At 41.0% G+C, this 25,635-nt stretch overlaps 1 protein-coding gene across 1 annotated transcript; it reads left to right on the forward strand.

Annotated features, from left to right (window-relative positions):
- Positions 1-1,271: 1,271 nt before the first annotated feature.
- On the forward strand, positions 1,272-13,956 carry hapln4 (hyaluronan and proteoglycan link protein 4). The gene is made up of 7 exons (XM_022192054.2): positions 1,272-1,596; positions 2,874-3,006; positions 5,605-5,794; positions 6,066-6,238; positions 6,364-6,479; positions 7,674-7,860; positions 9,794-13,956. Exons 1-7 carry the CDS (start codon positions 1,594-1,596, stop codon positions 10,183-10,185), a joined length of 1,194 nt encoding a protein of 397 aa, XP_022047746.1. The 5' UTR covers positions 1,272-1,593; the 3' UTR covers positions 10,186-13,956.
- The last annotated feature ends 11,679 nt before the right edge of the window (positions 13,957-25,635 follow it).

Consider the following 25,635-nt stretch of genomic DNA (forward strand, 5'->3'; position numbering starts at 1 on the left):
CGTCTAAATCCTACAGATACGGGCCAGCGAATATTTTGTTCATTTGAGTGTAGCCAATGTATCATTAAAGACCATGTTAAATAACACAGCAAATTGCCTGTTAATGCTTTTGCTAGCAGCCAGCTGTTGGCTGAGACCTGAAAGCAAGCTGTCAGTGTTTATGCTGTCGACCTTGAATTTTTCACTCCCACAAATCATCTCTTCATTGTCTGTTTTATTCCTCGTTTGCTGAAGCTCGCGCTGATCGAGCTAGCGATCCTTCAGGGAGAATTTGGGCTCATGTCTCAGACTCTAGGAGCTGTTCTTGCAGGGATGCCACACAGGACTGCAGTATCTCAAGCAGCAGCAGCACAACGGCTGACAGATCCTGCTCGCTGCTCTACCAGACACTGCTGGTCAACTTGAATCTCTGCAGCACGCTCTGAAATAATGTAGCAGTTTCATTTTTTATATGTTTAACCGTACAGCTACCTCGTGTCCCTTCTCATCTCATTTTCAGCTGCAATCATCTCAAGGGCCTCTATTATTTCACTGTTGTGCTCATGGAAGACTCTAGTAGCATCTGAGCCATATGCCATGTGGTGCTTTAGAGACACATCAGTGATGGCGTTCTTAAACTCTGTATGATGGGTGGATGGAGAGCAAGAAGCATACAGGTCTATAGAATCTTGTGAACAGAATCGTCTCTGTGCAGCTTAGTTTGACAGCCTCCATGCTAACAAAATCCAATAAATGGGCTACACAAGTAAAAAACATTTTCTGAGAGATTGCAAGCTGTTTATTATAAGTGTGCACAGTAATTGAAAAGACCTGAAGCTAAATCTGGGATTTTCAGCACAAAATTTTAAAAAACTTTTGTATTGTTTTCGTTAATTTTTAAAATGTGAGTCCAGTCTTTACTTACACATGCAAAGAAGTCCATGAACCCACAGAAATCCTGGGAATTTTTACTGTAATCAAATTAAACATTAAAAAAATCTTTACATTCTCTAATTTCAACTAAATTAGTTTCTTCCTAACAATTTAACCCACATGGTTCCTGGCGTGTAATTATTAATTCTTGCTTTCAGTATTTTGAGCAAAATGTCCACATGACATCACTAGTATTTTTCATGTATTCTAATTACTGTAGCATGAAAGTTTGAGCTGAAAGTGTAATCTCAATTTCCTTTTTCTACCTCAGCCTTGAGGTTGTTTGGGTGAATTTGATGTGTCTTGAATAAAAGGATCAATCTTAGCCCACAGTCACAGCTCCAATTCTGCAGCTTCCATTATTTCATTGTCCTTCAAAGTCAGCAAGGTGAGCTGAAGCGAACTCTGCACCAGTTGAACCAGTAAGCGACTCTCTGATGGGCTTCAATGATGCACAGTGAAGATATCAGCTTTTCCTGAGCAAATAAGTGCTGCGTCACACAAACACCGGTGGTTCCCCTGCAGTGCGAGAGAGCAGCGATGGGACTGGAAACAGAGAGAGAGAAGGGGGGCAGAGGGAGGTGAGTGCTGCTGCAGAGCAACGTTTAGCCTGGCTGAGGAGTTAAACGTTTCACAGCGGCACATCTGCTTCATCCAGGCATTAATCCTGTTGTGATAGCCATGGTAAGTTCAAATCACTTCTGTGCTCGCATACTGTCTGCCTCTGCAGCCCTGTGTGCTGCATGAGAGCTGCAGGGATGATCATTGGACTAACCTTGAGAGAGATGATGCAGCAGGGCTGTTTATGGTGTGCAATGTGCATGTAAAATAGCTGCTTTAGTAACTCTGCTGCTTCACCGGGGCCTGAATTCATGCTCTGACTTTATGTGCTGCTGCGGCGCTGCTTCATAGGATGCGATTATTCACATGTGACACTGACAGTGCAGACTTCTAGCAGTGCATCCAGTAGCAGCACCTTTATTTTGTTGCTGTCATGCTTTTGTTCCACTTCACTGACAGTGACAAAACAACCTAGGGATGTCAGCATGTGTTGAAAGTTGCATTTTGCACAGACGATCTCCTAAAACCAACCAAGAATCTATATGCTGCAGCTGGTAGCTCATACTGGGCCAAAACACACACATCTGCAACTGCATGATTTCGTGCACTAATGAGAAGCAGTAACATCCAGCAAATTATTACTGCTCTGCCTCCGAGTCCAAGGACACTGCTGATAACAGCCTTTATATAAGTCTAACATGTATCATAAGCACCACTAAGACTCTAAGTTTGCCATTTTTCTTTCAGAATTGTGATGATTTTCTTGTTCATGGCCTCATAAAGCCATTTTCTTTACTAATTGGTCTCTACTGATGCAAGTGTGTTTTCCCCACAAAACTTTCCAAATCCTTCTCTCTGCAGACACTCAACACTACAGCTGGAAAAAAAAGTGCCAAACAAGCTTAAAGTTTACACCTTCCTGTGAGGGGCTATCTCTGCTTTTCATGCAGTGCTGTGACTCACAGCTAAAGCTACTGTATGCAGCCGGCTGCTCGGTTATTTTATAGCATGGCTCTCTCTCAAACCAAACAAAGTCAAGTCAGTTAACATTTGTTTTCTTCGGAAAACCCAAAGTAATCAATTGTCTGCTACAGTTTGCTGACCAGCTCTACTTTCCAGAGTATAAACACTTTCAGTTTCAGTATTGCTCTGAGCGCAGCAGATAGATTTTTACCAAATCGTTTTGTACATACAGTAAGAACCACAAGAATTTTAATGCCAAAATTGTTTTTGCTATGAGTTATTTATAGCGTTTTTGAAAGCCATGACACTGAAGATGTCCGGCTGTTGTCCTTGTTATTTTTGCTGCTATTCACCTGTTTATTTTTTAAGTCTTGACTTTCCAGGTTAAGGGGAGCTTATAATGCTTCTATTTTTCTGTTATCTGTCCTTCCCTGCAGTTCTCCAGGCAGCTTCGACCTCTGATCTTTGGGGAAATGTCCTTTGCTGTGTTCATCCTCACCTCTGCCCTCACAGTGTCTTCTCTAACCGCTGACACAGAGAAGGGAAGGAGGAAAGTGGTGCATGTTCTCGGTAAGGACGTTTCATTTGCTGGTAAAGTGACGAGGTCTTCGTGTTCACTGATCTGAGCTGGAATAGGCTCAGGCACGTAGAAGATATGTAGATTAGGCGAGAACACTGCTCATCTGAGGACATATGAGGTACATTTCACTAGCTGAAAAATTAGATCACATCAGGCAATGAACTCCTGACCTTTAGGAGACACGACTGCCAATAATATCTGCAATGTAAAGGCTGAAAGAGATGTATTTGTTCGTCTAATACAAGATTCTTAAATGACTGAGCCACCTAATAGTTATGGTCCCAATAGTTTGTCCCAGATCTTTAAATAAATATTGCACATCATGTCATCTAGTTTATCATACATGTATCCAATTGTGTGTTAAATGTTCCTTGTTCCCCATCCTCCTCTTCTCCCATCCCTCCCCCTTTCCACCCGTCTACCCCTCTACCTCTACCTCTACCTCTACCTCTACCTCTTCTGTCTCTCTCAACCCGCCCGGCCAGCAGGTAAATGGGTCCCCCTACATATAGAGTCGGGTTCTGCTCGAGGTTTTTTTTCCCAGTTAAAAGGGTGTTTTCCTTGCCACTGTCGCCTTGGGGCTTGCTCTGGGGCTTCAGGCATATGGGTTCTGTAAAGCGTCTTGAGAAAATTTGACTGTAACTGGCGTTATATAAATAAAATTGAATTTAATTGAATTGTTTTCATGATCCCACTGAGAAATAATTAAAAACGAAATGACTAAGCTAAAAATGAAACACTTGTTGGTCCAATAGAAGGTTCCTGAATGAATGAGCTGCACAGTACATATGGTGACTAAATTTATTCCCATGATCTTTGACTAAAAACTGCATTTGCTTGAGTAGATGATGGTAACATTACATTTTTAGACATTTACTGCATATATTTAAGCTTTTTAATTGGTTTCGTGTGTGAAACTACAGATATTTTGGAGAATAAGAAAGATACAGGTACAGTGCAGATACTGAGACATGCAGTAGAATATTTCACAACGAAGAGCTAGAAGTATCAGGGAGCAGAAGAATGAAAGAAACTAGTTTTGATAAAATGGTATAGTTTATAAAATGGAAAATGCAGAATGGTAAAGACCAGAACCAATGATAATTGATTAGATTGTCTGGTTTTAATTTACTGCTATTCCAGCCTGGCTGAGGAGTTAAACATTATTGCACTGTTTCCCCACTGAGAAATAATTACAAATGAAATGACTAGGCAAAAAAAGGAAACCGTTGTATGTCTAATAGTAGATTCTTAAACTACTGAGCTGCAAGGTAACTATTGTCTGAGTATTTTGTCCCAGATCTTTAGCTAAATCTTGTCAATGGTCGATATGGTTGGGTAGTTCACCAGCAAATTTAGATTTTTACACGTTTACTCTGTACATCTAAGCTTTTAATAAATAGATAGATAGATAGATATATGTCAAATCTCTTCAAACTACACAAGATTTTCAGAATAAGAACCTAAAAATACAGGAACAGTGCAGTATAATATTTCACACGGAAATATCTTAGAAGCATGAAAATAAAAGAAACTAGATTCCATATGATGCTGAGCTGATAAAATGAAAAGTGCAAAATGGTTGAGACATCAGCACCATCCCAGAGTAACCAGGAGGACATAAACCCTCCACATCTGCTGAAATTCACTTTCACTGCCTGTCATGTCTCTAGACTATCATAAATGTTAACATGGCGACACTGGTCTTCAAATCACCACATTGCAGCCCTCCAGTGTCAGAAACTAATGTGTTTAAAGTTTTGATTAAACACCACTTGATGCTTTAATGGCTGATGGTGATAAACAACTTTGCAGAGAGCACTAAGCAGTGACAGGCCTAATTGCTGGCTGGCATGGATAATTATAGGTGCCTTTATCTGGTCACAACATAGCAGAAACCCTCTTGCAGTGGCTCATTAAAGGTTTTAAATGTTTACGCCACACTTGTTGTACTCTTTTGGTTGCCTAGGCACACGCTCACACTCAAACAGCATCTGAGCAAAACGTCTGCCAAAAATGCAAAGCAGGCAGGCCTTGTTATTATCCATTTGGATGAAGAGGAGCCTGGTGGCCATTAGTCTTGGGTCATTTTGGCGAATTACTCTCTGCAGAGGGTAGAATTTTGAAGTGGACAATCGGATGATAGGTCCAGTCAGAGGAGTGAGTTTACCGCACACTGGACCCTTTTGTTGTAAAAGAAAAAAAATTTTTCACTGTTGTTGATGTGCTGGATTGTTCAGGCACTAATGTGACAGCACAAGTAAACAGCTCACGCTTTATTAGCTGCCGCTGATTCAATTTTGCAGGCGTCTCACTGTGATAAGCTTCACAAAGAGAATCAAAGATTGAATTTTACAATTAGAGCTACAAGTATTGGCAATGTCAAGGGTGATTGCAAACACCATTACAAGGACTAGACTGCACATGCGGTATTTATATGATAATGGAGGATTTCTAATGCATTCAGCCACTCATATTTATCACATTTAACACTATTTACTCTGTATTTAGCAAGGTTGCATAATTCAGATAACAGACGTCTGCTCGCTGTGCAGTGTCTAAGATCTAAACATCAATCTGTCCCTCAGAGGACGACACCGGAGCTGTGATTGTGCAGACAGCTCCAGGAAAGGTGGTGACACATCGCGGTGGCTCCATCACTCTGCCCTGCAGATTCCATCATGAGCCTGAGAACACTGATCCTGCTCGCATTCGGATTAAATGGACCAAAGTGACAGATGCACTGCAGTTTGAGGACGTCTTTGTGGCGCTGGGAAGGTAAATCTGCATCTTCATTCCTCAGTCAGTCTATCTTTAACCACTGCTGCAGTCAATTTTAATGTTTCTCATTTGTGGGTAATTGATTTGATTAGATGATTTTAATTCACCTATTGCATTGTTTTCCACACATTCTGAAATCTAATTACTTTCTGGTTTCATGAACCCGCTAAGAAATCATTAAAAATTAAATGAGTTTCAAGTCTTTTCTGGGAGTTTTGAATAATTTTGCTCCCAGCCACTGTTTTAAAGGACAAAGGTGTCTCCACAGGCAGCAGCGGGTGTTTGGATCGTACCGAGGACGAGTGTTTTTGGAGCAGGCGGGACCAGGTGACGCCTCAGTCATCATCCAGAACGTCACGCTGGAGGACTACGGACGCTACGAGTGTGAGGTCACTAATGACATGGAGGACGATACAGGATTTGTCAACCTTGACTTAGAAGGTCAGGAATGAAGATTTTTTTTAAACTCGGATATATCTGAAGCTCAGTTGGCTCTTTTAATACATGATGTCTTGAGAAATTTTTGACTTCCTCTTAGATCTTAGATCTGTTTCTGTCACCTGTAGGAGTGGTCTTTCCCTACTACCCCCGTGAGGGGCGCTACAAGCTCAACTACCACCAGGCTGAGGACGCCTGCAAACAGCAGGACGCCATCCTGGCTTCTCATTCTCAGCTGCACAAGGTGAGTTCACACACTTTCATTGGTTCATACCTGGATAGTCTCTCATTGTCAAGACAGATTAACCTGCTACACCCCAAAACCTGCCAGGGAGTTTGACAGGCATGATATCTTTAAAAACACACACACACACACACACACACACACACACACACACACACACACACACACACACACACACACACACACACACACACACACACACACACACACACACACACATCGAGATTACACCATTTTTGAACTTGAATGTGTAAGAAGGGAATGGCTTGTCTGACCTTCAATTTTCAAAGTAAACTACTCATATGCAATATAATGTTCCATCAGAAAATTTAACCACATTTAAACTTCAAATTGTGATAGCTTTTCAAAAATAATTTAAAGATCTGCCAAAAATTAACTGTTTGTATAAAATGCATTATGCAAAAAACAAAAAAGATAGAAGATGCATAGAAGATATGAGAGGCTGAGTTGTGTCCAAAAATCAAATATTCATTGGCTTTTCAGCTGAACTAGGGTCAACTGCAGGCTGCTGTTTACATGGAGAAGAGTGGAGACAAATAGGAGATAAGGTAGTTCAATATTTATAGTATGTCGAGTTAGTTTTATTTCTCTAATGTTGGTAACAGCTGGGACACTTCTGCTTTTCCCCCCAACATTTGAAAAATAAACAATCAAAAAAATCTGCATTTATTTTTCCTGCATATTTGATGAGTTATAACTGCATCATGCTACAGAAAAGACATTTTAAATTTCTCTCTACCTCTAGCCATGATTGTGCAGTTTCCACAGAGGTGTAAGACTTTATGTGGCAGTAAAAAAAAAAGAGCCCAATAAAAGTAAAAATGTGACAAAGCCAAAAAAAAATCCCTTGAAGCAGCTTCAGGGTTCAGAGTGTTAAGAGAAACTGGGATACACATCACAGAACACTGGCCGCTCATATTCATTAATTCATGGGCCACTCTTTCAGCAGCAACAAAACATTTTCTTGCTGCAGTCTTCAGCTCGAAACTTTTTAAGAGTATGCAAATGACCTGACCAAAACTTATACTGCAGGCCGGCTGTCCAAATGTAAAAAGCTGTAAAGTCAAGAGTATTGAAGTTATGAGAGAGGAGATAAAATAAACTCTTTCTCCTCTTAATAATGTCTTTAATCCTTCAGTATGACCCACTAACCCACATTATCTTTCTCCACAGGCCTGGCTGGAAGGATTGGATTGGTGTAATGCTGGCTGGCTGGAGGACGGCTCGGTCCAGTACCCAATCTCTCATCCCAGAGATCAGTGCGGCCGCAAAGACACCCCGGCTGGTGTCCGTAACTATGGCTACAGGCACAAAGAGGACGAGCGCTATGATGCTTTCTGCTTCACTTCCAAGCTCAATGGTGAGAAACAGAAGAGATACGTAGGCTGGCGGGTGCAGATGAGCGCACAGGCATGTGTGTATCTGGAAATCAGAAAGACTTTGTAGTCCAGCAAACACAAACATCCAACCTAGGATCCCGCATCTTTGGCTCTTGATTGAAAGAAAAACAAAACACTGGCAGAGCTGGGCTTTTTGTGCCACTGTATAGACAGAGGACGTACATGAGCATAGGACTTCAGGGAAATGAGGCCCAAGTCTCTGATCTCTGCCTGTGATCTTACAGGCCTAAGGCCATTGGATTTAAATCAGGCGATGTTGATTCAGCGCTGCTTGGGCCACAGTGTCCTCTGGGCACCGAGCATCGCCTTTCATCTCCCATCTCTTTGATTTACATCACATTCCCGCAGAGAGGCAGCACACACCACCTTCAGATTCATAGGCAAAAATAAACTTGGGAATGTAGGGATCTGGATTAGTTTTACGTACTGAATTACTTCATGGTAACCAGCAGCTGGCTTCCTTTGCTAAGTTTCTGGAGGAAAACAATCAACCAAGTAGCATCTTTCAAGCTGACTAAATAAATCTAGATCTTTGTTTGTCTAATGCAAAAAGCAAAGTGTAAAAATGACACTTCTGTGAACAGTTTTACATTTTATCTTTTGCACAAATCAAACCAAACATATGTAACTTGTATGAGAGTCGAGAGTAGAAATCTTTACATCTGCAAGAAAGCAAATAAAACAGATCGATACTATCCCTTTAAAATTCAAGGTGTCCAGTAACTCATGTGTCACATATGTAAGAAAATAAGAAAAACAAGGTGCAAATTGTGCTGGTAGAAGAACCAAGTTAAGGTGCAAGAAAAAATGATGCTGGTTCAATAAAAAAAGAGCATAAAAGTGTATGTACAGCATAACAATAATAAAACAAAAATCGAATAAAAAAGTTTCTTCAAATGTTGAACTATTTCTTCTAAACACTGACTATATTCATGAAACATATTTTTCCAGTTTGGAAAAACATGCCCCAAACTCTGCATACTTCCCTTTGAGGATTGAAAGAGCATTAAAACTGCATCATGCATTCCAAAAGTATGCAAAAGCTAGATAGATAAAAGTCAGCACTCTTCATTTCAATCCACTGTTTTGGGATATCCTAAACTGGGAAAAAGAACCCAGAACCTTTCCTCAGTGAGAAAAAGGTAGCATGACAGAAAGCTTAAACGATTGCACATAGCTTCCCCTGTGTGTTAATTACTGTGGACAGTCTGTTGTGGGCAGGAGGTTCCAGCAGTGGTCTTGACCGATGCTGTGTCTCAGGCCAGCTGGAAGGTATTTACTGAACGTCCCCTGGGGGAATATGAGACGATATTCTGCCTCTCTAATAGCCACCAGTCACATAAACAAGCACAAAATCAATAGCTGAGCCAAGTGCAGAGCTGAGGTTGCTGACATGATTTTCATAAACAGTTGCTGGAGGAAAGCGGTAGCTCTTTATTCTTAGTTAGGTTCTTTATTCTTTGCTTCTTTCTTTGGAGAAAGCTACCTTTTGATTCATCTCAGTTCAAACAATTTACCCAATCAGGATACCAATTTCTTTAATGCTGCCAGGCGAAAAAGTCTCCCCAGAGGTGAGATGAAAGCAAGAATTTAAGCGTTTTAAGAGTAATTCTGAGTTAGAGTTCTGTCCGCTGACACACTATTGCCTTTCAATTTTGAGTTGCAGCCCAGCTGGTGGTTGGAATGATTTGATATTCTGAACACAATCAGGCACAGAGGCCAGAAAAACCGAGAACGTCTACCCCCGGGGCTCGGCTTGTCTCAGGGGCTTTTCTCTCTCATTCCCTTCCCTTTTGCCCTCCTCAACAATGCACTGGCTCTGTTTTTCTTCACTTTTTCACATGTTCCTACAACAAACACAGTCTGCTCTCATCTCTCTGTATATCCCTGCAGGCAAAGTGTACTTCCTCAAACGCTTTAAGAAGGTGAACTATGTGGAGGCGATGAAGGCGTGCATTCGAGATGGCTCAGTGGTGGCCAAAGTGGGTCAGCTGTACGCAGCATGGAAGTTTCAGCTACTGGACCGCTGTGAAGCCGGCTGGCTGGAGGACGGCAGCATCCGGTACCCCATCGTCAACCCCCGTTCTCGCTGTGGAGGATCCCAGCCAGGAGTCCGACACCTGGGCTTCCCTGATAAAAAATTCCGCCTCTATGGGGTCTACTGCTTCCGCGAGAACAAGGACGAAACCGCAGGTGGTACCGGGATGACAAAACGCCCTGCAGATAGTCTGACAAGGAGGAAGAGCAGCAACAGCATCCCCATGAATGCCACAAGGGTGATTTAAAGTGAAAAGACTGAGAACAGGAGAGGGGATGCAATTTTAGATTTGACTGCAACTGTCGCCTAGCAGCCAGAGTCCATTCATCGCTTTTAAAGTAAAACACTCAAAGACAAGATGTACTCATTTGCAGATTTGCCAGAGAGAAGAAGCGAGGCTGTGTAAAATTAAGGGTGACATCTTTATTAGGGTGATTTTCCTTTTCGTCTCCAGTCAGTCAATCATCTTAAGGAGCAAGTAAGTGAGTATGTTAGCACATCTGTCGTCTGAAAACTGAAAGATTCAACAGCAGTTTGATCATTACTCAGGCGCACATCAGATCAGAGAGCCTGCCATGAATATTCTTGTTTACATGTGTGTGTGAATCATATTTTGGCCCCCGTGTGACTCCTGAGCGCTGAGCTGCAGCCTGAGCCAGAATCCATGTGCCAGGGTGAAAACATTCATTACTGAGTGAGATGGGATGATCTGCCTGGCTGTATGGAAAAAATCCAAGATGCCCTGTAAATTTGGATTGTACCAAGTGTAACTGCCTGTTTCTGGGTGCCATGCCTGGTTAGTAACCCTCTGGCACAATGTGCATTATTTTTCTCATTAACCAAGACCTGGCAATCTCATCATCAGAGCTGAACGGGCAAACTAGTTAATATTGCAGTAGCTCTAAAATAATAATTGCACTTTAAATACATAGAGCTTTACTTTATGGTAGAATCCCAAGCAAGCATGTGTCATTTGGCTGAGAGTAGCTGCTGGGGCTGAATTAGCAAAACTACAAAGCTGCAATGATTGCTAGTTACTTCACATAATGCATTTATAAGGTATTTAGAGAACCAAATGCACAATTGTCAATGCTACACGCAGAGACCTTTACTACAGAGTATGTTTGCAATTACTGAATGGATGGGTCTTCTAGAAGAAAATAAAAATCTTGACATTGTTAATTTGAAAAATAATGTTTCAGTGCACTTTTTTTTCCAAATCAGAGAGATCTGTCTTAATTTGGGTCACAAATTCAAGGAACTCCATGTAGAGTCTATTGTCATGCTAACAGTGGTGTAATTTTACGTCAGTGTTAGCATATACATGATAACATTAGCATGCTAAAATACTCAAAGTCAGTGGTAATCATTTTCACCGTCTAATACTGTTTCCATGTTTTCCTCCACTTATCTGGGTTCGGGTCACAGAGGCCATCTGGGTTCGGGTCACTGATGGTCATCCGTACAGCTAAGTTTACCAGCTCCTCCTGGGGGTTCCCAAGGTGTTCCCAGGCCAGATGAGATATGTAATCCCCCCCCCAGCGAATGCTGGATCTACCTCAGGGTGTCCTTCCAAATGCATGCCGTGAAAGACTCCAAGGGAGGCACACAGGAGGCATCCTAATCAGATGTCTGAACCACCTGAGTTGGCTTCTTTCGAAGCCAAGAAGCAGCGCCACTGGATGTCCAAAATCCTCACTCAATCTCTAAGGCTGAGCCCAGCCACTCTTCGTATGAAAGCCATTTCAGCCACTTGTATCTGCTATCTCATTGTTTTGGTCACTACTCAGAGCTCAGGACCATAATTGAGGGTGAGAATGTAGAAAAGTAAATAGACTGAAAAATCAAGAACTTCGCTGTTCAATACAGCTCCATTTTCAGCAGACGGTTTGATACAATGTCCACATTACTGCACATTACTACCCCAATTCATCTTCGATTCACATTCGAAATACCTCAACTTCTTTGCTTGAGGCAGCGATTCACCCCCAACCCAGGTGGAATAATCTGCTGCCACTGTGTTGCCAGCCTCATGGTGGTGCTAGAGGAAAAGGCAGAGGATCATCAATGTTAATAATCTGGCACTATCTCAATGTCTGCACTAAATTTCCATCTATTAGTAGTTTCAGTCCCAGTGGCGGATCTTCCATGGGGGCACGGGGGGAGGGGGGGAGTGCCCCGCTTTGTGATCTGATTGGCCAGAACCATGTGCCCCCAAAATTTTCGTTGGAAATTTATCTTACTGATTGTCAGATTTCCGACGCTCCTGAACGCAACTTCGTTGTCCGACTGCACCTGAATGCACCAATGACGTTAGTTTGATCTTTTGATTGTATTTTGCTTGGATTTGAAGAAGCTTTGAAGACTTTTCCTGATGCTGAAGGAAAAGACAGCAGCTTGGTACCTTTGCGGTAAGAAGACTGTGGGCATTTCTCAGTACCGTAACTGTCTGTACTCGCGTTCTCACGTACTTGTGAAACGTCATCATCGAGACTGCATTGGACCAGACTAGTGTACTTAGATAAGAATCAGTAGATAGGACGCCCCTTTGTGTCCAGGGGATGGAGGGAGTTTATTGTTAAACTCTACTCGAAGTTCATCGTACTTTATCTCTATATAAGTGCATGTAGAGGACACATGCACTCACTGATCAGGTTCAACATTAAAACCACTGACAGATGACTTTATTAACATTGCCATCTGGTTACAGCGCAACGTTCTGCTGCAGAATGTTGATTCTTGGCTTTTATGTGAATATTAGCTTGGCAAGTACCACCTATTGTCGACAGATGACAAGTAATTTTAATAACTTTCCTGAAAAACAACAAAAAGCTTATTGAAAGGCTGCTGGATACCTATGCAAAGCCCAACACATTGTGACCACAGCAACCTCATAGCGCCTACCTAGGGCCACAACATGTCATAATAAAGTACTCCAAAACAATAGAGGTGTTTTGCACCAACTATATTTTTTTAAGCACCACATCATCCAATTTAACATTGTTCCAGACAAAACACAACCCTGACAGCAGCGACCTCCAGGGCGATGCGCCTCACAACACCCCAAAAAACTGCTCAAGAACTGCTTGAGGAACCCGATGAGGAGCTCAAGGCGTTGACAGACCGAGCTCAGTGGTCAAATCCACTTTTTTTCAGTTAAAACTTTTAGTGAGTTAAAGCTTTATCTCCCTCTCCATAACCTTAATACAGTTGTTCATGCTTTTGTTACCACACAGCTAGACTATTGTAGCTCTTGTATGTGGGTGTAGAACAGTCGTCCCTTCAGCATCTCCAGCTGCTTCTCTTCAGAGAAAATAGAAAACATGATCACTCAGCTCCAGCAGTGGCTTCCGTCGCTGGTTTCCTGTCTATTTCATGATTAATTTTATTGTTTGTTTTTAAAGTTTTCAATGGGTTGGCACCATTTACAATGCAGAACTCCTACATTGGCTGACCAGCCATGTGCTCCTGGGTGTTCCAAGATCCAGGCTGAAAAATAGAAGCGATGGAGTCTTGGCATTAGCTGCTCCAAATCTCTGGAACCTTTCTATGCGAGAGCTGGTCAGACATAAGTAACTTGTAAATCACTGCATAAGACACACTTCCTTTTATTGGTGTTTGGTTCAAGTAGAGCCTGACACCCAGACTTTTACATTATGGTGTTGTATTTTTTAAATTTTAATTAATAATTATATTTAGTTTTGCCTTTTCGTCATTGTGTTTCACTGTTTAGAACTGCACAGCTCTTTGCACCTCCTTACACCTGTTGCTTTTTCTATTTTTCTATTACTTCTGTGATTCATAAACCTTTGATTACACTTGCTAACTGATAATTTGACTTGTAAAACTGCTACTTATTTAGTGCGACCTATGGACTGACAACATTTTAAAACAAAATCTACATGGTACTATTTATTGTTATGCACAAAAACACCAAATCAAATTCCTTGTAAGTGAAAACCTACTTGGCAATAAAACCTTTTGATTGTGATTTATGAATAAATTTGCCTTTAACTCAGTCTCCAGATTTCACCATCTCAGTCTTCTTAATCTGACCAAGCATCTGCCACAAGACCTACACAATATTTGGCAGATAATTATATTGCTGTGGCTGATTGGTCGAAGATCCCTGATGTCTCTCATGACATTGTTACTTTCTGCAAACCAATAATAAGAATAAATCAGTTGTGTGAGCAGATTTCACGGTCTGATAGGTAATAAATGTTTCCTTCTGGAGTATATGTGTGTCTCACTGCCTCCAACCCTGCCTCACATCCATTTGAACGTTTGCCAATGAGAGAAACTGCTGAGCAGCGAACGCGACTCTGAGTGGGAGCATGTTGGTGTTGCGCCAACACAGCAGAACAAACCATGTCATCGTCATAGCAACTGCCAGTATGTAATTAAGTCAAGTTCATGGCAAGTCCAACACCAGGAAATAAATGCTGTGAGCTACGAACTTGAGCTGTAAGAAAAAAAGAGAAATCACACGTTAGCTGCAAATTGACAGCGCCGTGCTGCTTGTTAAATGTAGAAAGAGCAAAGAAAAATGCTCTGATGACCCTGGTGATCAATGTTGATGATTTTAATGATTCGCTCTCTCCAGCCCCATTAGTTTGCGCTGCTGTGTGAAATTAGAGTCACAACCACTAAATTAATAAGCAAAGTCCTACTCGACGCATTATGACATTTATAATTTATGGAGGACTACTTATTCTGCTTTTCAGTACTGAGGTAATTCTGATATTTCTAACGTGCTCTGGACGCATGTTGCTGTGTGAACCCATTTGAAATTCACTTTGCCTGGCATTTAAACTGCAAACTCCGTCTTATTTTAGAGTGAGGTCTTTGTAAATCGCATGCAGTACTTTACATTCTGACTGCCAGCTCTTGGGGAAGCAGAAATGAAGCATATCCTTTTAATCGTTTCATTAAGAAGAATATTAACAGTGATTGTAGTCACATATCAGACCAGCTGAGCACTTAAAGAAACCAGCAGAGTCACAGATGCTGATCTCAATAAGAGAGCTTGCTGAAAGTCCTCATAAGACGGAACATTAAAGCTCGATAGAAGCATCTTCGGTCCCTTTATTCAATAAACACTTGATATAAAGACAGAAAGAACGGACGGCTAGAAGGATGGCACAATGACAGAGGCGCTGCAGAGAAGCGACTGAACCCCTCAGACTAGTTTGCTCAGAAGATGACAGTGCTGTCTTCAATTCGTCAGGCCTCCTTATCCTCGCCTTTTCTAGCAAGCATGAAATGAAATTAGGTGACCCTATAACAACAGAGAACTGCCACACGATAAATACAGAGGGATGGGACGGCGGTGACTCTCATTTATCAGCCTGTGACAGAGGTCAGGACTGACATAGAAGCAGGAGGGGTCAAGTGACAAAAAAAATGACACAAGGAACAAAATGAAACAACAGCACGAAATGTCGGGATGGAAATCAATTTAAAGGCTCCGCACATGTTTTGGGTGCATCTAACAGGTGTTAGCATTTAAGCCTGATTAGACCTTTACACTGCATAGACATGGAAATTTTCCCTTTTTACTGCTTTTCAACATCAAATACAAGTCAATATAATTTGTCTTTTCTGACAAGAATTTACTATAAAAAAAGGGACTCCAACAGGTTTCAACTAATTAAAAACGTTAAAGGTAAAATAAGGGGTTACAAAAATATTCACCCCCTTCAGTATTTAGTAGATGCACCTTTGGCTGCAAGTACAGCCTTGAGCCAATGAAGATGGTCTCAATCAACCTTGGACACTGAAATTTTATACAATTCTTATTTTAAAAAACTGCTAAAGCTCAGTCAGCTTTCATGGGGATCATGAATAAAGAGTTTTTTTCCAAGTCCAGCCACAAATTCTTAATTGGACTGACATCTAGGGTCGGACTTGGCCACTCCAGAACAATCACCTTGCTGTCTTTAAACCATTCCTTGGACATCTTGGCTGTATGTTTCAAGTTATTATCTTGATGGAAAACAACTTTCCTCCTAAGTCATAGTTCTCTTGAAGACTGCATCAGGATGTTGTGCAGGAATTACATTATACTTTGCTGGATTAATTTTACTCTTTTCAAGCCTTCCAGGTCTGCTGCTGAGAAACTTCCCCACATCATGATGCTACCACCACCATGCTTCACGGTGGGGGTGGCGTGTTTATGATGACGTCCACCAAAGGTTATTTAGGTAGTTTGTATAATGCGTGGGATGCCCTTTGTATTGTATTTGTTCAGCCTACAGTTTGACTAACTGACAATCTTGACCAACTGATTGTTTTCTTTAAGTTATTGAACCGCTTTTAGTAAGATAGTACAATTTGAATTTAGTGTCAAATCAATTAACAGAAAATTGAGTTATAATGATACACAATATGAAGTTGATGCATTTACCTACATTATTATATCAACACAACTCATCACAATAATGCTTACAACTTAAAATGTTTACCTAAATCAATAAATTAGATTTTTGTGTCAATATTTTGTTAATTAGGTTGTGAGTGACTTTTTAATGTGCATGAGCTCAGATCAGAGACCTTCTGTATAGCATTTCAACAGACTACCCTGCCTTAATTAAAGCTATTGGGGACTGTGTACAAACTGAAATCTGGGTGTGACAACATTTTAATAAATCAGTGTGTGTCTACAATCTCCTGTAGAGACTGAACGCTGTCGGAAACTGTTTTGGCAGCAAACTTTTGACACCCCATGCTGCTGCCGCCTGCTCTCGTCTGCTCTCCAGATGAGGCTCAGTTCATCTCAAAGAGCCTATTATTTACTTCTGTGTCACATGTGAAACTAATAGCATTAATGATGGTTTGTCTTTCTTTGAGAAACCAGTTAGTTACAGTAGTCCAGTGAGCGAACACGCACAATAACTTGACCCTGGAGTCCAGCCACAGTTAATATTATTAGTCACACCCATGCTGTCATGCTCAACATGTCAGTATATGTGGTGTAAATGAGGCCTGTGTACAGTGGTGATCCTGCGTTGTTCCCAGCATTGACATTTTGCATCATGACAGCTGTAGAGCCACAGACACTCAAATAACATAGCAGAGAGTAAATCTAGTCCACAATGCAGCAGTCAGGGAATGAGTTCAGGCAGAGAAAAGATATGGTGACCGATCCAGCAGACTTTTCTCACAGTAGACATTCTGACTTGTCAGAGAAAGCCAAGCCATTAATATTTAGTAATAATACCAGCTGCATTCCACTTAAGGATTTGTACAAGCTGGTTCACCATCATGACTTACAGGGCCTTTTAATAGAATAAAACCATCATTGATTCCACCTTTGCTTTGCTTCCTGCAGCAAGTCAAAAAGCCTGCAGTGAAAAAAGGTCTTTTCCTCAGCACACCTCCACCTTAACCTCATCAGAGGGCTAAACAGACACTAAGTAAAAACACAAACACGGATGTGCAGGGGCTTTTAATTTTGTCAATATCTATTAATAAAATATGTTGTTTTTTTCTGCAGGACTAATCATAGCTCTTACAAGCACAGCTTTACAATGTGTACTGGCTTAGATTCAAACATAGTAGAGCAAAAAGGAGACAATGAAAAGACCTGACTTAAAACCAGTTTCTCCAAACTTCAGCAGACTGTCAGCATTGCGACCTGAGAGCCATTAAAGACAAAAATCTGGGGGAATAATGACAAAGCACTAGGTTTGGTAAAAAAATAGAGAAGCACCTCAACTTAGATTCAACTTGCTGCTGCTGGTTTTTACACTGAACAGACTGGGGAAGCAGAACATCTCACAGATTTCACAGTTTTTGAATGAAAGCCCAGCCTTTAGATTTAGGCTTTCAGCAGCTGAAAGGTAAAGTTGCTTTTTTTTTTTTTTTGTCTGCATTTATTCTCATTGTTTAACTCCATGGAAGGGGTGTCAACACTTTATGAGATTAATGCATATTTTAGTCTTGCAGCCAAATATTTTATTATTTAGTGCATGAAAGTTGCTTTTTATATATTTTCTGTCAACGTGCACAAAGCATCCAATAGGTTAAGTGTACCACGCAGCAGTCAGGCTCATCATTTGTATCACCTGTCTTCCACCCCCGTATCAGCACCATTTTGTGGTCTACTTTATAGCCACACTGTGATGGGCCCTTTTGGGATATTTCATTATAGATTAACATATAAACCAAAATTATGCATGCAAATTGAAGTGTAAAAGAAAAAAACTGAAATAAAAACAAAAACAACCAAAAGTCCAACATCTAACTCAGTGTTTGTGTATCCAAAATGCAGATAATTTGCAAAAGCTTCTACAATTATGCCACTTATATTTCTCTCCGCTTTAAAAACAGACTCCATATAGTTTGATTATGTTCCAGAAAATGTCTTACAGAAGAGAGAGTCAGATCCCTCTTCTGCTGAATGTTAGAAAATCTGAGTTTTCAGGTGTTGCCTTGATTTTTCAGTGTACATTGAACCGCTCCATGCTTTTAAACTGGATGTCTTCATTGCACCTACTTTCCTAGTAATGTCTCAGCACATGATTAATTTGTTGATTTTGCACATTGCAAGGCTAAGATGAAAGCGAAACAATGCCTGGAGATTATCCCCACAGGAGTTAAGTTTTACCCTACATCAGACCTCAACATTGTTATGATTAAACACACAAACAGACTCCACATCCATGCAGCATTAGCCCATGGGAAATAGCTTCAGAAATTACCCTATCTCCCTAAACGATCTCCCTTAATGCCTTATGCATTCTGTGCGTAATTCGGTTGGAGCATGTGGCTGCTGGTGATACATATTATGCATCGAAAGCAGTTGGTTTGTGGAGATGGGTAATTGGCCAAATTGTGAGAGGTTTCCCCCAGAGTGAGGGGCATATTAAACAGGCAGCCGTGTTGAGTTAATTGAAAGTGTTAACCATTTAATGGAGTGCACCACGGCTAATGAATGGGAGAGTTTGGCCTGTCGTCTATAGATGCCGCTGGAAAGAAAAGCTTTAGTTTCACCGCTGTGCAGCCTCCAGCTCTTCCTTCGGCTGTCCTCTTTGGTGTGAGCTGTCACACATCAAGAGTGGGAGTCACACTGGTTAACTCTCTGGGTTCTTTCAACTATCCCGGACTGGGTTGAAAGAGAATAGCAGGAGGTTAATGAAACAGTTGGAATGAGAGTGTGTGTGTGTGTGTGTGGATAGATAGATAGATGGATGTGTGTCTTTTAGGAAGAGATGAAGGAAGGGAGAAGTCAGAAGGAAGGACGGAGTGAAAGGCAGCAGGGAAAGCAACACAGAGAATAAGAAGTGTGGAAGGGAGATAGGTGGGAAGAAAGAGAGGGTTTGGGGGGAATAAAATGAAGGCAGAAAGATAAGACGGAAAGAAGGGGGAGAGGCAAAAAAAAGCATCTGGAATGCAGGATGCTGTGGAATGCAGGAAAGGCTCAGGGTATCAGGCCCGGCACCGGCATGTAGAAATTGGATGGTCAGCGGGCTATTGTTGTCCTGCTGGGGCGAGAAGGGATTGAATGGATCCAGGAGTACACAGACTGCAGAAGCTTATCTCACCTCGACCACAAACGACACCCACAATTCACTCCATGGCCTGTGTGCACTTTCATTTTTCAAGGAACCTCAAGTGACTTCCCCAGGAGGTTGGGGTAAAGAGCCCAAAACTTCTGACCCTAAAAACTGTTGAGATTTTCTTTGGTTGCTATATGGACACTGGCAGTTACAGACCCTATGGGTTTCTGATTTAATATTTCATTTAAAGATAACCTTGAAGTCCAGTTGGCAGCCTGGACTTGTCTTGAGCAAAAGAGATCTAAAGATAAAGTATCTCCCCAATACTCAGAGTACCAGCACTGAGTCAGCATTGCAACTTTACAACAGGATTTACAAAAAAACTTATTCAATGCAGCAAAATCTGAGGTGCGTTGTCAAAACCTGGCGCTTATACTACCCACTGTACGACCTGAACACAGACAGTTTGGTCAAATTTTGGGTGTGATACAGCAGCAGCAGCTAAAAAAAATCCCACAACTAGCGTCACAGAGAGAATAGTGGCAGGCTACAGAACAGAGGTTTGGTAATCTCCCTTGTTTTTACCTTCATATCCCCAGTTTTTCTTTCATTTTCAGACGTGTAGTCCTTGGCTGCAAGTGACGCAAACTCATGTGACATCAGCGGAGTCAGTTTATTAGATTTTGAGCAGCTCCATCTGAAGCCACAAAAGGCTTTATACACGCCAGCAGTCGTGCTCCCCAAGACTTGGAAACACGCTTTGATATTTCAGAGGAAACACTACAAGTGAATGGAATCTTTTTTGTTCCTTTCCACTGTTTCCTAATTCTTGCTTAAAGGGAAACTAAAGAAACACTGGATTTGTTGGGTTTCTCTGTTCAAAACGTGTAAGATCTCCACTTTATTATGTGAGGTCCTACAAGATGACATATGTTGGGAACTGGCATTACTTTTAACTAACAGATATCAACATTAAAAAAACATCCCCAGTTCATTAATTACATGGAGATAATGCTGTTTCTTTATTGCAGGCTTTCTGAAATTTTAGGCTGTCTGTGTAAACTGGGCTTTATCTCATTAAATGCTGTACATGCCTAAATATCCATTAGACAAGTAAAGTAGTAGTAAAATAAACACCTAAATATGTATTTTTTACATTTTTATTTCTATCAGTCTGAAATGAAACATGTTAATTAGGCAAAATATCCCAAAATGTACAAAAGAACAAGGCTGTTTTTTGTTCAGTCTCTGAAGGTCCTGAATCCAGAAACATGTCAGTGCCAGTGTGAAAATACAGAGAATTCAGTGAGTTCTAATAAGTAACAGTCCTGAGTACTGCTCAGGCGTACGCTCTTAAAGCAAAAGTTCTCTTTGTAAAATGGTTCTATCTATAATGTCCTGCTATATTTCAAGGCTACAGTTTTGGGTAAATGTGATATATCATGTAAAGCGCTTTGGATAAAAGCGCTATATAAATACAACCATTTACCATTTACAGTTTTTAGCATAATTATGCCATTCATCATGATCAGTACATTTGGATCAACTTGAATTGCATTTCAGGAAGGGAAACTTTTTTGTAGAACAAGTTCTTTGACTTTTTGTTGAAGTGGGACAAAAGTTTCTCTTATTATGTGGAACAACTAACTGAGATGGAAAGCATGTTGGTATTTTTACTCCAGAAATATACTTAAGACAAATCTGAGGTACCTTACTTGAGTCTTTTATTTTATAGTACTTTATATTTGTACTTTGCTACAAGAGGAAGCTCAGAGAGGACATACTGCACTCAGCTACACAGAGTAAAAGTGTATTTGAGCTACACTGAATAAAAGCAGCGTTTTGAATAAACTCGAACTTATCTTTCTCTCTTTTTTGCTCATGTGAATTCTGTGAACTTGAAATTACACTTCATCCCTTTAACCTGATATTTATGTTTTGGGGAAAATGTGGATATTAGAATTGTGTGTCTGCCTTCAACTTGACTGGCACTTTCTTCCAGTAGATTCACCTGAAAAAACAGCAAGTCTAATGACAGAAATATGATTTTACGTTTTCATTTGGGCGAAGTAAATACTTAGATTGGAAACTATACAGTGACTTTTTTTTTCAAATTGTTCCAGCAATGCTCATATGACATAACTCAAATGATGTAATTAACTCGAACTTAAAGCTGCGGTTTCAGTTTTACTTGCTATCTTAGCTAAATACTATCAATTAAAGCAGTTCATTTAAATTTGTTCAACAACTCTCTTTTTTCAGTGCATTTATTGACAATTTTAGTTATGGATATAAACAAAACATGTGATGAGCTTATAAAACCTGACACTCAGCTAAGGACTAAAGTGCCCAAGAGTAGATTAAATAATTTAAAGCAGAGTAGTATAAATCAGATCAGAGAATAAAGCTTATAATTACTCACATAAGGAGTATTTTCACTTATGTAAAAGATTTGTTGGCTAAAAGTCCATATGTGTTGCAGATTTAGTCTTAATCTGCAAATACATATTAGAAGCTGGACAAATATACTTGACTGGTAAAGACTTGAGATGCCGGCTATGTGCATATGCAAGTACATGCAAGTGTTACATCAGGTCATTGTGGGTTAACTGCAGCACTGGAGCAGATGTACTTGTTTGCTTTCCATCACTGGATGAGAGAAGTGCTAAAACTGGCTTAATAAAGCCGGGTTTCCAGATGATCAGATGGAGTCATATAACGAAACGCTGCGCAGTGTACACACAGCTGGTAGAGCAGAATGCACGGCCGACGCTGTTTGAGAGACCTGGCTCGGGCTGATGCTTGTGCTGGCTTCGCTCCTCGGCTCTGACTCGGGCACACAAACACACACAGCTGTAGAAGAAGCTGCTAGCGAGCTGACGCGTCGCCATCTGCAGTCATCAGGAGGGGCGTGAATGCAGATTCAGGGGTGTAGCTACTCGACAACCTGGCTGCAATAAAGATGAGGAAGATAAACGGGGTTAAGATGCACATTAATCTTTTTTTGATTCGGATAAGCAGCTTGGCGCGCATGTGTGTTTTTTTGCCTGTAGCTTTTTATGTTTAGATAACAGTAATTCTGGAGGTTGAGTAAGACACTGTCAGGCCTGGGATGATGCTAAACCCCTTGTTGCTTTTCATAATCTTCCCGAACTTTGGCAGCGTCATTAAGCGATAATGCAGGATAATGCCAGAGATCCCCATCGATTGGCCATGCCTGCCAGATGAGCCTGATATCGACCCAAGAACAAGGTTATGATGAGGAGTCTTTCCATGCCTCTAATTTATCTGCTCATCTCAAAGCCAAGTCGCATTAACAAGAAACAGCACAAATCTGGACTATAAATAGTGTCGTTTTTAAGCCGTTTCATTGCTTATTATGAGAAAGTTCTGCAGGATAAGATGCTCGGGTAAGTTTGTGCAGGCTTAATGGACAGTTGGAGTGCACAGGTGCATGCTGGTTGTAGGAGCCAAACATTTCAGGGCTCAGGACATAATGTCAGTGATTGTTTGGAGCACCGCTCCAAGTAGCTGTAACAAATCTCTCACTGCTGCACAGCAACAGAGGAGAACTGAAGGTCATTTTTAGCAGCGAATTTTAAGAGAAAACTCCCCGGTAAGCAGCCTTAATGAGCACTGTCCTTGGAACCCAGCGAGCTGAGTGAAAAACATCACTCAGCCAGCCAGAACAGAGGAAGAGGGATGTAAAAGAGATGCTATATTCAGTGTGATTGATTGTCGACTGAAAACAGAACCCGGCAATGTGGCTTCTTCCGGTGTTTCGGAATAATAATGAAATGAGTGAGTCACATATCAAAGGAGGTGAGAGAAACAGGAGGCAGGGAGACAAAAAGAAAGAAGAGAGGTTGTGTTTTTACAGCAGACAGAGCTGTGAGGCAATGAAACCATCCACTGATAAGAGAGGACTCATCAGAGGAAGTTCAGGTGAACTGAGGGTCTCCGAGGTTAGACGGTGCAACAGTAGATTTATTCACAAACTATTTGCTGCCAAAACAAAATCGCTCTTACCCTTTCTCCTTCCCGTTTTGCCCTCTTCCCTCCTTTCTCTTACCTTTGATGCCTCTCTCGTCTGTCTCCTCCTTCCTCTTCTTCTCTTCCTCCTACGCTTTCTTTCACTCGTGCTGCCGAGGGATTTGCCCTTGGCAATGTTACTGTGTTGCTTCAGCCAGAGCAGAGTCGGAATACGGAAAAAAAAAATGGGAGCAAAAATTGTATTAGTTTTACTGTATCTTGGCAGTGGAGAAAATATTTTTTGCCTCTTCCAAAGAGATTTGGAAATGGATCTCGAAAAGCACATGAAGGTCGGAGAGGCGCGGATTGTTCTGCGGCATAAAAAACTGGGAGCTTGGAGCAAAATTCTGAAACTCTCACATAAAAAGTAACATGATGATAGCAGGAGATGATACAGTGTAATGACAGGAAGAGCGAAGCAATGCATTTACAATTTTCAGGGATGAGGAAAGAACTCTTGTGAAAGCAGCTGATACAATCATTCCACGAGAATGGATGTACAGAACAGAGGAACCTGCCCTTGAGTTGAGCTTGTTTCTCAGCACTTCATGTCTTTTACTAGGCCATCTAGCTGGAGTTGTGAACATTTCGCTTCCCATCTATCAACCTGTCTGTCCAGTTACATTTGGTTCATCAGCAGAGTAGCAAACATGTAAAACCACAGCCTGTATCACACAGTCTCTATGGGCTGCCAAATAATGAACTCAATATTAGAAAAAGTGATCAGTTTCTCTCTCGTGAAGCTACAGTTGGTAAATTGTTAGCTTGGCATAGCATAAAGACGGGAAAGACTGGATGATCTTTTATCTAAAAGTTGTTTTCTGCAGCAGGAACTTACAGGGTGTTTTAGGAAGACGTGAACCTTTGTATGTGTTCCACCTGCAGGAACCAACCGGCTGAACCTCCTTTAATTCAGTCTGTTTTCCAGGCAGAAAAAAGTACCTACACTTGGGTACCTCTGGCTTCAGCACTGAAAAACTGATTGGTTAAAGCTAAAGTGCCTGTATAATAACTCTAGTTAAAGCTGGAGAAGACATTGCTGATTGGTTGAAACTGGAAAGGACAACTGACATTTTTTTTGGTCCTACATATCCTTGTCAAGCAGCAGTCTTCTCTCAAATGCCGATCTAAGAGACAGAAAAGAAAAAAAAGAAAAAAGAAAAAAAAAGAAAAGAGACAGAAAATCCCCTTTTCATCCAATATAACAAACCCTCAGTTGTCCTGTGTCACACATGCTCAAAGAACTGGAGTAATGTCCAGTAATTGGGGTCAAAATTGTTGGAACTGAACCTGAAGTAGAAACAGCAACTGGCCAAATTGAAAGCTGTTCCTGTAATCATTCATGTCACATAATGTGTACCTCAGTTTCTGCAATAGAAAGCTGCCTTAACTCTCAAAGAAACACAAACAAGCACACTGACCTAGTGTCCAACTGTTACTTTTAATGCATATAACTGGTCCTGGGGTTACAAATCCCCAGTAGAGGCGATTCCAACTCATGCCATGGATTTGCTGCATAATCCATTCTTTCTACGACTCACCTTTCCTGTCTCCCTTAAACAACACATTGAAAAAGCCGCCAAAATAATAAATAACAACAAAAAAATGCATGCAACTTAGTTGAGTACTGAGTGCTGGCATTTGTCGGTGCTCGGGCAATCGATCTGGTTTTGCAAGGCTATGTGGGCAAGTCAGAAAACATTGTGCAACATCACTTCTTCTGCATCTACACAAGGAAGGGTAACATTTCTATTGTAAACTAGCTTCAACTGAGCAATCTTTTTTTTAAAATTATTTTGTCTAATTCCATGGTTTTTGAAAACATGAAATAAAGTTAACATTGATATCGCATTGAATATAAGGTTGGGCGCATGTTTACTGAGCTTAACTCCCTGCAAATGAGTATATTTTTGTACTTTATATGCAATAATGGATTATCTGTGTGGCACCACTGCAACATCGGCACAACACCGACTCCTCTGTAAAAAGCTTTAATCAAATAATTTCAGCCAAAAATGCTGTAACACACGCACATTGCCTCATTTTTCTGCAAACAAAATGAAATGGCATTAGTACGAGAAAAGGTTTAATAACATAAAAAATCACAACGCACGCTGGTTTTCAATAAACTAAGCACAAAAAAAACACTCCAACCAAGCTGG

The sequence above is a fragment of the Acanthochromis polyacanthus genome, chromosome 4 (genome assembly GCF_021347895.1).
Source record: "Acanthochromis polyacanthus isolate Apoly-LR-REF ecotype Palm Island chromosome 4, KAUST_Apoly_ChrSc, whole genome shotgun sequence".
NCBI classification, from domain to species: domain Eukaryota; kingdom Metazoa; phylum Chordata; class Actinopteri; family Pomacentridae; genus Acanthochromis; species Acanthochromis polyacanthus.

Excerpts from the sequence above, each read along its gene's own strand:
- hapln4 (XM_022192054.2), top strand. Across the intron at positions 3,007-5,604 it reads GAAAGTGGTGCATGTTCTCG|AGGACGACACCGGAGCTGTG; the intron begins GTAAGGACGTTT and ends TCTGTCCCTCAG. Across the intron at positions 6,239-6,363 it reads TGTCAACCTTGACTTAGAAG|GAGTGGTCTTTCCCTACTAC; the intron begins GTCAGGAATGAA and ends TGTCACCTGTAG.